Source organism: Myotis brandtii, unplaced genomic scaffold (genome assembly GCF_000412655.1).
Source record: "Myotis brandtii unplaced genomic scaffold, ASM41265v1 scaffold513, whole genome shotgun sequence".
Classification (NCBI taxonomy): Eukaryota; Metazoa; Chordata; class Mammalia; order Chiroptera; family Vespertilionidae; genus Myotis; species Myotis brandtii.
Window position 1 is genome coordinate 1028773 of NW_005369552.1, and position 14886 is coordinate 1043658.

At 46.9% G+C, this 14886-nt stretch overlaps 1 protein-coding gene across 1 annotated transcript in view; it reads right to left on the reverse strand.

Annotated features, from left to right (window-relative positions):
• The window catches only part of FLT1 (fms-related tyrosine kinase 1), a 175156-nt gene that overhangs the window by 12586 nt on the left and 147684 nt on the right, over positions 1 to 14886 (reverse strand). Inside the window, exons 19-25 of the mRNA XM_005877272.1 lie at positions 11977 to 12133; positions 11437 to 11534; positions 10637 to 10759; positions 8928 to 9039; positions 7258 to 7357; positions 678 to 783; positions 283 to 425 (exon numbers count right to left, since the gene is read on the reverse strand). Coding sequence (XP_005877334.1) covers positions 283 to 425; positions 678 to 783; positions 7258 to 7357; positions 8928 to 9039; positions 10637 to 10759; positions 11437 to 11534; positions 11977 to 12133 — 839 coding nt within the window. The remainder of the gene's footprint in view (positions 1 to 282; positions 426 to 677; positions 784 to 7257; positions 7358 to 8927; positions 9040 to 10636; positions 10760 to 11436; positions 11535 to 11976; positions 12134 to 14886) is intronic.

Here is a 14886-nt window from a genome sequence, read left to right on the forward strand (position 1 = left end):
CAACCTCCCGATCCGCCCTGCTCTGTGCATGACAGGGGGCGGCGCCCCAACTCCCCAATCAGCCCTGCTCTGAGCCCGACCAGGGGCTGCACCTAGGGATTGGGCCTGCCCTCTGCCACCCAGGAGCAGGCCTAAGCCAGCAGGTCATTATCTCCTGAGGGGTCCCAGACTGCGAGAGGGCACAGGCCGGGCTGAGGGACCCCCCTCCCCCTCGAGTGCACAAATTTTTGTGCACCGGGCCTCTAGTTATAATATAAAGTAAGGGAAAGAAAAAAGTCTTACCTGACATTATCAGAACTTCCTGAATTAAACTTTGGAGCTGGAATATCTTCCTTGAAGTAGTCCTCAGAGAAGGCAGGAGTTGAGTATGTGAACCCACTGTTTCCTGTCAATATGGCATTTAGTGGGATATAGTCTTTGCCATCCTAAAATACCAAAGATAGAGCTGTAAGTGTAGAAATTTCTACTTCAACCAATTTTTGTGAAGCATTATGTCAGTTTCAACTATGTTATATCTATAATCTTATTGTGTTTTGGAAAGATAATTCTGTAAAAGATAATTATTATTATTTTTTTTACTGCTAATCTCAGTTATTAACAGCTATTAAAAGAACAAAACACCCCCTTGGCTTACACCCAAAAAGGCATTTGGCTTCTGGTATTCTAGATAGCTTTACCTGTTGTACATTGGCTTGAAGCAAATCGCCTAGTTTTTCCACAAGTTCTGCGAATCTTGGCCTTTCTTTGGGGTCTCTGTGCCAGCAGTCCAGCATGAGCTGATAGCTGTTGGGTGAAAGCATAAGAGCAATGATTGGAGAGAGCGGCGATGATACAGCTGCCCCACATGCTGCACCCCAAAGCGAAGGTGTTGTCATATATATGATGATTAGGCTTCTTGTATGATATGTGCTTTTATTTGTAAATTTTGTTACGCAGCACCAACACATAAATGGCTGTTTGGGCCAGGTCCTGCTGGTGGGGAAAATATGTCCTCAAAGGCAGGTTAAGGAACCCTCTCCAGAGCCCATCACAACCCTAGTTCTTTGGAGTGCAGAGTGGAAGGGCGTTCTGGAAAGAAGCAGAGCTGCGGAAAGGAAAAACCACTGTTCGCTGCACTTAGATATGAGGTGCAGTACTTCTCCCCTCACTGTCAAAAGCAGGACTTTTTAAAGGCAAAACGTTAACATAGACACAAATATCAATGGGTGAATAGTTTGCAGTACTTGTTATATTATGAGGCTGTAACAGAGGCTGCTTGGACTTTTTTAAAAATATATTTAAGAGAGGAAGGAAGGAGAGAAAGATAGAAACATCAATGATGAGAGAGAATCATTGATTGGCTGCCTCCTGCACTGGGGATCAAGCCCACAACCTGGGCATGTGCCCTGACCAAGAATCGAACCGTGACCTCCTGGTTCATAGGTTGGTGTTCAACTACTGAGCCACACCGGCTGGGCTGGCTTGGACTTCTTAATAAGCATGTGGCATTTCCAAGTCCTCGGAGTTCTGGTGGAAGCTGATGGAGAAGGCCCTGTGTGTAGGACTCATATCACTTCCAAAAGGTGGCAGTCCACCTGAGTGTGTCCTTGGACTGTGCACAAGTTCCTTGCCTGTGGCTGATTTCCCCTGTCCCCAGCACTTCAAAGGCTTCCTACCACTGAAGGCAGAAATATAGGCTGGGCTTCTGGGCATGAAAACATTTGTCTTGCCCTAACTGGTTTGGCTCAGTGGATAGAGCATCGGCCTACGGACTGAAGGGTCCCAGGTTCGATTCCGGTCAAGGGCATGTACCTTGGTTGCGGGCACATCCCCAGTAGCGGGTGTGCAGGAGGCAGCTGATCAATGTTTCTCTCTCATTGATGTTTCTAACTCTCTATCCCTCTCCCTTCTTCTCTGTAAAAAAATCAATAAAATATATTTAAAACAAAACAAAACATTTGTCTTAATATTACAGAAGCTGAATCTTGTTCTGGGATTTCAATGTCAGCAGGTTCCTCTGCAATTCTTCTCCTCTGACATCTTAGAAATGAAGGTATTGGGCTCCTCTCTTGGTCGTGTCTGCAGGGACACAAGCCAGCAGTCTGCGCACACACACTGCCTTAAGGATTTATTCTTTTTGGGCTCTTTGCTCTCTCCAAGAGATGTTTATTGTAAGTAATCTCTTCTCTCAGGAGATCATCTGGACTAGAGAGAACTCAGACTGTGTAGTATCGAAATCTGAATGGGCTCGAAATTTGGAACTGGGCAGGGACCTCATCGCCACACCCTTTACCTAGCCCAGGGCCTGGCACATAAGCACTCAATAAAGATTTGCTGAAGGAAGTCAGACTGGCCTCCGGGAAGAGAGAGCACCTGAGCACCTCCAGCGCTCCTCTGACCTCGCCACTCCCGGCTGTGTGCTTTCAGGTGCACCAACAGCTCCAAGTGTCTCGTAAGGATATCCCTGTTTGGCTTCAAAGCATATGAAGTGGCTGGTAAAGACAGTAAGAGTATAGGAAGGTTAAAAAAAAGAAAAGAATAATGTCGGTGGGGGTAGGTAAAATAAAGAATAAAAGGTGGAACTACAGACAAAGTTAATATGCAAAGTTTATATCATGATTCCCAGGTAACTGGCAAAAAAGAAGATGCAATCAATTACATGATGCACATAAGCCAGCAGTTCAAAACAAACCAGGTACTTGGAAGTCACATGGCCATTCCTAGAACTGAAATCTGAAAGGAGGCTCTCCTAGACGCCTCTCAACATCATTACCATCTAGGTAATAATGACTTTGTGGGCCCGCCTTCTTTATTTATTTACTAGAGGCCCGGTGCATGAAATTCGTGCGGGGACTAGAGGCCCGGTAGGGCGGCGGGGGGGTGGGGGGGGAGTCCCCTCAGCCTGGCCTGCACCCTCTCCAATCCGGGACCCCTCAGGGGATGTCCAACTGCCGGTTTAGGCCCGATCCCTGTGAAATAGGGGACTGCTAGCTTCTAACCACTGGCCTTCCTGCCTGCCTGATTGCCCCTAACCCCTCTGCCTGCTGGCCTGATTGCCCCCTACTGGTCCCCTGCCAGCCTAGACGCCCCCTAACTGCCCCCCTGCCAGCCTGGTTGCCCCCTAACTGTCCGGAAGGAAGTTGGACATCCAGAAGATGTCCAGTCAACCTGGTCTAATTAGCATATTACCCTTTCATTAGTATAGATCTTTATTGTTGACATCCCCCATTTTCTCCCATTGGACACTATCTTTTACTGTTGGCCAAAGCCTTAATAGCAAAAAATGCCATTCAGTAAAAACAATTCTGAGAAACAAAACAGTGTAGTCCAGGTATACAAGTCCTAAGGTTCTGATTTAACCCAGGGATAAAATTCTAGGTGCCCAGGGGAATGGTGGCACCATGTGGTCTTCAGACATCCTCTGCTTTCCTCATAGTTGGATACTGAGTTTCTGTTTTCTGAAAAGTACCCAGTAAAGCAGATGTCTGAAGTCTCTGAGTAAGGGATAGGAGCTCATAAAATAACTTGTCTGAATTGCCAATTCTCCTACTTTTGTCCAAACCTATGGGTCAAGGCTCTTCTCAGATGACGACTCTGGTTCCCTCCCACCCTTTGTTTCATCTACTGCACCTATTCTCCTAACTCCCAGGGGGTGTAGAGTGGGTCAGCTGGTTCTGAGAGCTTGTGAAGGCCCTTTGGTGAGTGTGGTGTGCGGACCAACGTTGGGTCCCACTGCACTGGGACTCCATTACAGACAGAGGAGACTGGGAGTGAGGAAGGGAACTCTCACCCTGGGCTGTTGTCCCTGCTCTCTGGGAGGCACAGGACAGGGCTGCAGCTCTCACGGTCCCTAACAGTTCCTGACCAGCAGTGCCTCAGAGCAAGGGCTCAAGGCACTCATTCAGGCAACCTGGGCCAGCCTGTAGTGACCGAAAGTCTGAAGTAGCCTAAGACAGTCTGCACAGTCCTATGGGAATCTCATTTTCAGGTAAGTTTATATGTGTTACTCACTAAGACAGGTGGAAAAATATATACTACAGAGACAGGTGGTCACTAGAAAAAAGCCCCATGCTGCATGGGCTGTGGCAGAGGCTGGCCTGCTCCCCTCTGGCCACGTTCAGGCCCAATCGTCCAAGGCTCCTTTATCTCTAGCAATAAACAGAGTCTCAGGGGCCGTTGGGAGAACATTAAACATATCCATAGACAACCTACGAAAGGAAGCCAAAGCAAGAAAGACTTGAACTGGGAAAACAGAAAGGGGGCCTGAGACAGGGAGGATGGGTCAGAGGCCCCGCTTGCTCAGCCAGCAGCACCTCACACTGAGCAAGCAGCTGTTGGGGATGTGACAGTGAGCAGGGCTCTTCTGGGTTGTCTGTGCTGAAACTAGCAAGAGGGACCACCTACAACTCTTGCTGTTTTGTATTTTGATTCTTGGTTTCTGATTTCTAGTTTTCACTTCTCTTTCCTAAAATTCAATACAAATTATCTCAGCAAACACCAAAGGAAAGGAAAAAAATTAACTGCTTATTCCCTTATTGACAGACATCTGATTAAACAGGCTCTGGGCAGAAAACCAATGACTTAGCGTTGAACAGTTTTACATCTCTAAGTAAACAGGTTTTAATAAAGTGAAGGGACACCAGTTGCGCCCAACCCAACAGCCCTTCTTGGAATAAGCCGGGGGCAAGGGGCCTATGGGAAGAGCTTCCAGTCTGAGCCATCACCCAAGCTCTCGCGTGCATGCCACTTTAAGCCAAGTTCAGGTCACAGAATCCCAGATCTGAGAGCTGTACTCCGTCCTCACCCCGGCAACTTTCAAATGCTTCAGAATGGCTAAGGTTGAATTCTGTCCTTCTGAACCAACACTTCACGAAACTGCATCTTACTTTTCATCATTTCTGAAATAAATCCTTAGAATTAAGGAACAATCCTTCCTCTGGCTGCGGGGGGTACCAGGGCTACCTGGGAGACTTGAAGGTTTGGGAAAGTCGAAAGTCCAAGGGAGTTTTTAGTCCACAGCTGCTATGACTTTGTACCTCTACAGTTATTCTGGACCAGAAGTTGGGTTAGATTTGGAAATACACTCTGCAGATATGTAGCACAGTGGTGTGGACTTTGGACTCAGGCTGGGTTTGCTTCACTTACTAGCCATGTGGCAAATCACTTAGCTGTTCTGTGCCTTGGTTTTCTCATCTGTAAAATGGATATTATAATAGTACCTACTGTATAGCGTTGTTATGAGCATTAGGAAAGTGAATATATGTTATAAGTGCAAAGACAGTGTCTGGTACTTAATAAGCACCAAGTAACTATTACATGTTGTTTAATAATGACTGCAATTATTACTATTACTGTTAGTGATAGAGAACTCATTCTTATGATTTTCACATTATGTGAAAAGTGGAAGGAAATATTTAACTCAGAGCATGAGTGGACATGTTAGAGAAACCTTTCTTCTAAGGCATGTGGGGCGTATTCCTAATTTAGTGGTCGTGAGATCTAGGGAGACCAGCCCAAAGGACTGGCTTCTAGATTTGTTTCCTCTATTATAGCTCAGTGGTCGGCAAACTCATTAGTCAACAGAGCCAAATATTAACAGGACAACGATTGAAATTTCTTTTGAGAGCCAAATTTTTTAAACTTAAACTATATAGGTAGGTACATTGTTATTAACTTAATTAGGGTACTCCTAAGGCTTAGGAAGAGCCACACTCAAGGGGCCAAGAGCCGCATGTGGCTCGCAAGCCGCAGTTTGCCGACCACGGAGTCTTAGTTGATAGAGGACACATCACTTCACTTCTCAGAGCAGTGGTTCTCAACCTTGGCTGCACATTAGAATCACCTGGGAATCTTTTTAAAATCCTGATTTCTGGGCCTCATCCTCCAGAAATTCTGTTTCTTTGTTATGTGGTGGGGCCACAACATTAGTAACAAAGAAACAGAATTTCTGGAGGATGAGGCCCAGAAATCAGGATTTTAAAAAGATTCCCAGGTGATTCTAATGTGCAGCCAAGGTTGAGAACCACTGTCTTAGAGGTTTAGCTTCATTACTTATCACCTGCCTGCTCCTTAAGGTTGCAGGAACTGCAGAGGAGATGGTGCAGGGAAAACACAAAACCTAAGGTGCCAAATAATCTCCTTTTAAACCAGGTCTGATGTTTGCCCTCTCCACCAGTAAAAGGAAACAAGTAATAAAAAACTCTCCATGCCTTGAGCACTACAGCCCCAATGCAGCCCTCGTGGCTAATTTATGTGTCCCCAGATCTCAGAAAGGGGACTTTCTCCAACAAGGAGACCGTGTAAGGCTGCCCCACACTCTGCCTTCCCAGGCCCGAGTCCCCTGTCCTCCTCGCCTCCACCCGGGGTCTGACCTAACCTTGTCTCCAGACCTGAAGGAAAGAGACAGAGACCTTGCCCTCTGGCCAAGCCCACACTTCCTCCATTCCCTCGGACTCCTCCCCAGAGGCCATCCCAGGGCTTCTGACAGGACCCCATTGTGTGGGTGGGATGGGGAGGGCCGCCTGCCAGTTCAGGAAAGGTGGTGCCGCCCTGGGGAGGCCCAAGTCCTTGTCAGCAGCTCCACAAAACTGCAAGTGTCATCACATTCCTGTTCAGGAAGAAAGAGCATCCAAGAAAGGCAAGCGAGCCTCAAACAATGGAGGAAGCTCCACACAGTGCCTGTCACCTTCCTGGAGTCACAGGGCTGCACAGCAGGAAGCCACCGTGAGAAGCTCCAGGCAGCTGCAGCCAATTCCTAAGATGAGTCTAAAGCAGTCTTGTTGCTCAAGTTGCCTCCTGTGGAGTGTAATGACTGATTCCATCAGGAAATCCCCCGCTTCCTCTCCTACACCTCTTCCCCTGCGTTCCAAACCCACCCCCTCACTGGTCTTTAGTGAGGACAGAGGACTGGTCATAGGGCTTCTAGCACGTTGTCCCTGTGGCTGCTTACTTATTTGGCTTCCACTTTGTGAGTGAGGACAAGGTCTTACATTTAGTTCCTGGGTGGTCTGTTAGTTTTGCCTGGATTCATACCTAGAATTGAGTTTCTAACTTCAGTTCCCAGCCAGAGGCCTTGCAAAGCCACGCCAGTGGTCAGGAGAGGAAATAGGTAAGGGTGGCTCAAGGTCAGGTGCCTCACTTCTGGAAGATACTCCAGCACACTTGGACCCGACTGAGGCTAGGCAGGACTGGGATGCTAAAACTCAACAAACGTCCCCTTTCTGAGGTGTCCTGCTGGCACGAGAGCTGTCAGGGGTATGGAGGAGGCCCAGGGCTCACATTTCAGGAGTTGCATACTCAGGAGCCCTCATCCTCATGCCTTCCTTCAGGCGGCTGCAGAAGTCCTCGTCCATCTGCACTCCTGGGTACGGAGACCCACCTGCGTGAGACAATGGGAAACACAGGGCACATTATGGCTTCAGGGTACAAAAGACTATAAGGGGGTCCTTTTCCTCCCTTGAAAGTGATGGTTTAGTAATAAATTCACAGTGACTGCAATGGATCTCCACACACAGTACAACCCACACTGAAGCTCAGCAAATGCCTGCTGGTGACACACGCTTGCCTGGCTGGTCCCGTGGTGCTGGGTGTCTGATACCCCAGGTCATTCCTGTGGCTACTCCTGTCTGTTTGCTCAGGAGAGAGAGTGTCATCTGAAGGGTCCCTTCTCTCTCCCCAAAAGGAACTCTAAGGAAATCAGTCATTAGACTCATTCCTTGCGTTAATAAACTTCATTTTAAAAGGCCAAGGTCACTTGTGGATTACCCACACCTCAGTGAGGGTGATTTTAATTCACTACTTTCCTGTAAACTTCTCACAGAACGGGGCACTAGTTGCTGTGCTAGGACTGAGGGAGAGGGGCCTTGAGCTCCAGGAGGAGCTGAATGTAGGGGTGGCCTGTAGGCAGGAGTCTGTGCACCAGAGGGTCCCAGAGGGCCTAGACTTTGCCTTTTGTGAGTTTTGCTGTTCAGGATGCCCACGTAACCTTTCCTTTTAGGGGAATTCTTGGCTAGGGGTAGTAGTGAGCCAGGCCTCTAGTCTGCTCTGTTCCAGACCTCGAACCTAGTCTATCTCAGCATGTGTTTGTCTGTACTTTCTAGTGATTACTGCTGGTAGGAAGCAGCTGGGAGGTGTGCAGTGCTGGCACTGTCACTGTGGGGCCATGTGGCCGCCAAGCTGCTTTCAAAGACTGGAAGCAACAGGTGCCTGTCATCGAAAGCAGGGGAATGATTTCCACACATTACAGGAAACCAGGGATGTTACTGGGTGACTTTTATTTGTTCTAAAAGGCAAATTTTTGGCAAAGTCCAAAAGACTCTTGGCTAGACCCCACATTTGGGAGGCTTCAGAGCATCATTGTGTGTCTGCAAGCAGATGTGGACTCTGTGCACATCTGTGTGCTCGGGGCCTTGAACAAGGCTTCTAGCCACCCATAGTGGATGTTTCTGGAAGCAGAATAACTACATCCAATGTCCCCGTCTTTCATCCTGCATAAACCACTGTCCGGGACTAGCTGTGTTTACATTAGCTGCACTATCCAGGCCTCCTGCTCCTAACACTGGTTGGCTTGTGCTGGCTGGGGCCTTTCCTAGGAAACTCTGAAGGAGGCATGATGCAGGGAGGGAGGAGGAAAGGGCAGTAGGAATCAGTGTACTTGAGGAATTAGGAGAAGGGGGAAAAGGACAAAGAAAAGAGTAGCCAGACTGGTTGAATGTAAACCCGACTTCAGATCTGTACTGGTCTGACCTTGTTTGTGTCTATGTAAAGCATCCTTACTTTGAAGGGTACACACGCATGCACCACTCCTCACCTGAGATTCTGCACGGACCCACGCTCTGTGAGGGTTTTAGGTTCTTTTAAAAGCTGACCTAAAGGTTGTATCTACCCAAAGGACACTCAGCAGACATTTGGTTCTTGTCTATTTGATCTCTTCCTTCCCCCAAATTTACCTAAGGAGAAGATTTCCCATAGCAGTACTCCATAAGACCACACGTCGCTCTTGGTGCTGTAGATTTTGTCAAAGATAGATTCAGGAGCCATCCATTTCAGGGGAAGTCGCGTCTAGAAAAGGGCAAGGGGGCCTTGAGCAGAAGGACATGCAAACAAAGCACATTCAACCCAAGTGCCCATAGGGTCACTTCCCAGATAACACTTGGCCCAGAAATCATTTCCTAGAGCAGTTATGGTTTCCTAACACGGAGAAAACGCTTATAACATGCAGTTGTACTAAAAGAGAGCGGTGGGCTATGTGATTCCCATGAAGATAATTACTGTTTAGTAAGCCTCTCCTATGTGCCCAGCACGTCTTAACTCCATGACTGTAAGAAATCAGTCTCCCCCCAAACCCTGCACTCCACAGGGACCTGGAAAAGGGTGATCTGAATTGGAAGACATCCTGAAAAATCCATAATTTCCAGAAATTTTTCTTCAGAAGGAGGATTTTGAACAGCATTCTTATGTAAAAAGACAGAATTTTAAAAGTCATTAAATGGCGGTAGTGGGCAAAGACACAGGAAGGAAAGAAGGTGATAGACAGTATCTGGGAGACCATATGGCTGGTTTTCAGGTGTCCAGACACATTTTTGTTCTCTTCTTGGTAACAGGAATCCTGGTGAGTTAGGCCTTGCCGCCTTAGATGGATGGGAACGAAGTATGGGACAACGGAGAGACAAAGAGAAAAATGCAAGGGGGAGGAGCAGGGAGAGGCTGAAAGAGATACAGATGAACAGAAGAGGACAGACAGATACATAGATAGATGCCATCTCTGCAAGTCAGGGCTCCAGAAAATTTTTTTTGTTTTTTTGTTTTGTTTTGTTTTTTTTTAATAAAAAGAGACTGGAGCGGTGGCTCTCAAAGTAAAGTCCTGGGACCAGCTGTGTCAGCAGCATCTAGAAACTTGTTAGAAAGGCAAATTCTCAGGCTCCACACAAGACTTTCTAAGTGAGAATTTCTGGGGGTGGGGCCCAGCTAACTGTAGTTTAATAAGCCCTTCAGGCGATTTGTGAGCACACTGAAGTCTGAGAACCACCACTGTAGAGTAATTGGCAGGGCCCAGACACAGGCTTAAGCGCTCAGGGTGCAGGCTGAGAAGAGAGGACACAGGAGGTCACCCACAAAAGTGAAACATAACACTGTGTCCACAAACAAGCAGAGAAGAGCCAGTGTGAGCCACAGGTGAATGGTATGCATGGAAGGCGGGGTGAGGCGGGGGGCAGCTTCCTCAATAACAAGATAATACCAATACCTCCCCACCCTTTCCTGAGATATATACACCTGCTGAGTCAATCATCTGGGTTTATTTGAGGGAAAGAGTCCAGGCTGTTCTTTCCAGTGATTCCAAAAACTCCCACAGGAGTCAAAGGGAGGTGCCCAGAGCCCGGCTAAACACTTCTCAGGTTAGCCATCTCAGGCAGCACTGCCCAGAGGACAGGTACCACGCCGGAAGTGAGGGAAGAACAGAACCCGGTGAGCGGCCGTTCAGACTAGGGCCACCCCACACAAGGGCTCTCTGGGACACAGCCGTCTTGTCTCCACAGAGAGCACACGATGGTTTTCAGGGGACCACTGTCGAGGAAGTGTAAATATTTACCAAGGGCATTGGTCTGTGTTTAAAAATGATAGTGTATAAACGAGTCCAAGAAACATCAAACTGACTTACATCTCCTTTTCTCACATAATCGGGGTTCTTATAAATATCCCGGGCAAGGCCAAAATCGCAAATCTTCACCACGTTGTTCTCAGATAACAGAATGTTTCGTGCTGCCAGGTCCCGATGAATGCACTATAATAAAACAGTTGCATAATCAATGCATTTCCTTAGTCTAACTGACTAATTTCCTGTGGCTTCTCAGTGTCATTATTCTTCTTAATTTGAGGATCTGTTACACAACGGAAGCAACCCCCAGTGCACATGGAGTTACCATAAACGTGAAGCACCTCTTTACAAATAGAGGCCCCCGGAGGCCCCAAACACAAGGCAGGGCCTGCATCTGCTTTGCTACTGTTTTGCAGCACAGCACCCTCTTTGATGAAGCTGCAATCAAATTCTCCCAGGGAGCAAAACTTCCCCCCAAACTTTGGTCCTCCAGCTACAGTTCCCGGGAGGGCCCCACAGCTGGACTAACAGAACCCTCCTGGGAATGGAGTGTTCTGGGCTCTGGCCAGGGCTGCAGATATGTGGAGGGCAATGTGAAGAATGGGGACCAGGTCTGTCCGGTCAAATTTTCCCCTAGAGTTCAGTTCTACCCCCTGGTATTAAGACTTGGTGTTCTCAAAACTCCTCGCTCCTAGCAGGACAAATTCAGGCATCGGTCATGATATTTACTCTATATTTAAGGACATAAGTATAAGCAAATACTAGGAAAAGTGGATTTATAGCCAACACGGGTGTTTGTCCAATGTCAGTGTCCACATGTCCAGCCCTGGCAACGAAGAGCAACAGTAAAGAGCAAGGCTGACCTTTCTTGAAGACAAAAACTCCATGCCTCTGGCCACTTGAAAACTGTAAGAAATCAGATCTTCCATAGTTATGGGCTGCTTGTAGAAATCGTCAGAATCTGGAAAGCATTAAAACCGTAGCTGTTTGTAATGACGCTTGTTATTATGCCAAATCCCAGTTTATTGGATCAATGTTAGTAAAACATAAAACAAACCAATAAGTGGATCAGAGTTCATTTTCAAGAGCATTTGAGTTTCAGTACGAATATCAGAGATTTTTCCAAGCCTCAAGCCCATTTTCCCAAGCATGGGGGTGGGGGTGGGGGGTGTGGGATGACCCGTTAAGACAAAAAGGCTTGAGGAGAGACAATTGTACAGAGTTCCCTGTCAAAATTAGTAACTCTGTAAATAATCTTATTCAAATCTTATCTCCTCAGGACATTACCCTTCTAGTCTCCCACGGATGTTTATTAGGGTGATAAATAAGAAAAAAATTTCAGAGATGCACAGTATGTTGTAAAAATATCTCAGACTGTAGGACAGGAAGGAATTAATACCTACCCTCCTCTTCCTCCACATCACTCAGACTTTTATCTTCCTGGAAGCCGGAGCTCGCGAAGCTCTCGCTGCTGGTGACACTGTCTAGTCTTCGTTTCTTGCCTTGCTCCACATCTGGCTCCATTTTTTCTTTCTTAGGCTCCATGTGTAATGCTGCATCCTTTGAACAGACCAAGAAGGACACAGATGAAGGAGCTCCGGAACCGAAATGGAGAAGATAGTACCTCAAGTTGGCAATTGCCCGAGTTGAGAGAATGTCATTTCCACAAAATAGATAGCAAATTAGCAGCAAGGCACCTGGCTACTCCTGGGGCTGTGGAGTCTATGCTGCTGTTGGTGGGCTTCGAGCCAGCATCCTGGGTACGATAAAGGAGTAGTAACTTCAGCTGGAACTCACTGAGAGCTTACCCTGTGTGATCCAGAATCTTAAAAAAACTTAGGTATATTTTCTCATTTAATCTTTCCAACAATTCCACGAAGTAGTTACTGCTTATACATAAAGAAATAGGTTTAGAGAAGTCAAGTAATCAAAGTCACATGCAGCTAGTAAATGGCAAAGCTTGAACTCAGGCTTGGCCATCTTCAGTTTGTGCCTTTAAGCACTTTTCCCACCCCATGTGCCAGCTTATGAAAGACGGCATGAATGGCGGAAAAGCATCCCCAGAGGACTTGGGGCTTCACTTTGTAATCCCTACGAGGAGTAATAAGAGAGGACTGCAGTACCGATTTCTCTGGTTTCCTCAGGAAAGGAGGGAACATGAACATTTTTTTTCTTCCAATGCAAACAAAGATACAGTAAGACCTAACAGGGGTAGAAAAGGCCTTTCATTCTGGACAGGGCATCCAAACCCTGGTGTGTAGTCTAGCTCTTCCATTAGTGATGTGATCTTGGGCAAATCACCTTATTTTTCTGGGTTTCATTTTCCTCATCTGAAAGGCTCTATCATCCTATCATGTTCTGACTCATAGAAAAACGAGTTGTGGGTTTGGGTGTTTATGTGGAACCAGAAAAGATTTGTATCACATTTAGTAATTCAACTAACTGTGACAATAAAACCTTAGCACTCCCAGTGGCCTCATGACGGGACCAGGTAACTAGGCTCAATTCTGCTGGATGGCAACACTGAAACCAGGCCAAGGGGGCCTGGGGTTCAGTGCTGTCCCTGAGCTGCCAGCACACTGTGGCAGTGCTGGGATTGGCCAGGCTTCCTGCTCTTCCTTGGCTTTTCCTAGAAATGTCACAAAATGGGAGTGATGCCTCCACTAGAGGGCGCAGTGGGAGCAAGCAGAGGGCAGAGGAGAGAGTTTCAAATTCTAAAAGTGTAGAGGGCAGGAGGCTGCTGCCCCTGAAAAGAGACCCTCCTGTGCTGCAGGACAGGAGGCAGGCCTCTGAGTGAACAGCCACTGCCACTCTGGTGACCTACCTGAAAGCTGGTAAAGAGTATCTCCCTGAGGCAGTTAGATTTGATTCTGCTCAGTTGGGGACTGGAATTTTATTGATTACAAGACCCTCTCCAGGACAGAAGGCAGCAGGGAAGAGTGGTGGCAGGGGTGTGAGGGAGAAAAGTGCTCAACAGGCCCATTCGGGGCGCAGGGCCACGGCCACGCTCTCTGGGCAGCCTTCTTCCCGACTTTCCCAGAAGTCTCAGCCTGGGGCCTGCCTCCCAAGAACCGTAACTCAAGCTCCCTCATCTGCTTTCTGACTCTCAGTCAATGGTATTTTCAGCTTTGCTTATTGGTAACTACTTCTGTTAAATAAAGGATGATTTACTGAACTTTTGGGACTCTGTCAGAAAGCAGTGAACTTATTTGGAAAATGAAATATCCCATTTCTATTTAGCCGTTTGGGTTTTTCTTCGCCTTCTCTTTATATTGAGTTAGGTTCCAGATATGAAATATAGCCATGTGTTTTCCATGTAATACTAGGCTCCACCAACAGGGAGGTGAATCATTAAATATAGCCAGAGAAGGAAGCAAACTCTTCAAAACAAAGGACGCACAAATCCAAATGTTCCATCCTGCCCTGATCCCTGGGGTATTCTGCTGGCTTAGTTCTTCCTGAAGCCAGTCCAGGATTTCAGGACTGGTTTGCACTGCCCTCAGCTCAGGGCACCACTTTCCACTTCTTACGTTTTCTCCCCCTCCTTATCCAGTGTAGTGCAGAGAGAATCATTGGAAGGGGAGACAAGAGAGCTGGGTTCTTTCTTTCATCTCTTGGTAGGTGTGTGTCCTTAAGTCAATCACTGAGCACATCTGTACTGTGAGGGTGTATAATAGCTGATCACAAAGATCTCATTCAGCTTACAGGTTCTAATGATGGAAGGACATGGTTTAAAATTGGGGAAAATATGTCCTTGCATATAGCCTGCCCATCTGGTAGAGCATGTGTGTCTTTGGTTGGATCAAAATTTAAGAGATGAGAGACTGGGCTAGTTGTCCAGTGGTTTTTATTTGTGTGCCGCGTGACCACTCTTGCCCATGTGACAGGATAGGCACCACTCATGGGTTTTGGACACTTAATCTATTATATAGATCATACAGATCAGTGGCATTCAGTTGGACTCACCTACTCTATTTCAGTGGGTCAATGACGATGATGATAGTTAACATTCATTGAATGTTTATCTGTATGTAATTCTCTGAACAATGAGTTGGGTTCTATTATTACTTTTATTTAATAAATGAGAAACTTAAATTTAAAGAGACTGAGTAACTTGCTCAAGGTCCAAGATCTCATGAGTGATAGAAACAGGATTTAAACACAGGCAGTCTGGATGCAGAGTCCGAGTGCTTAACCCACCATACTACATGGATTCCTCACCAACATTGATAATGACCAATTAATAATATTGAATCATTGTCTGCTGAGCTTCTCCAGACCAGAGAAGGACACTGCGTTGGTGGGATGGGTCA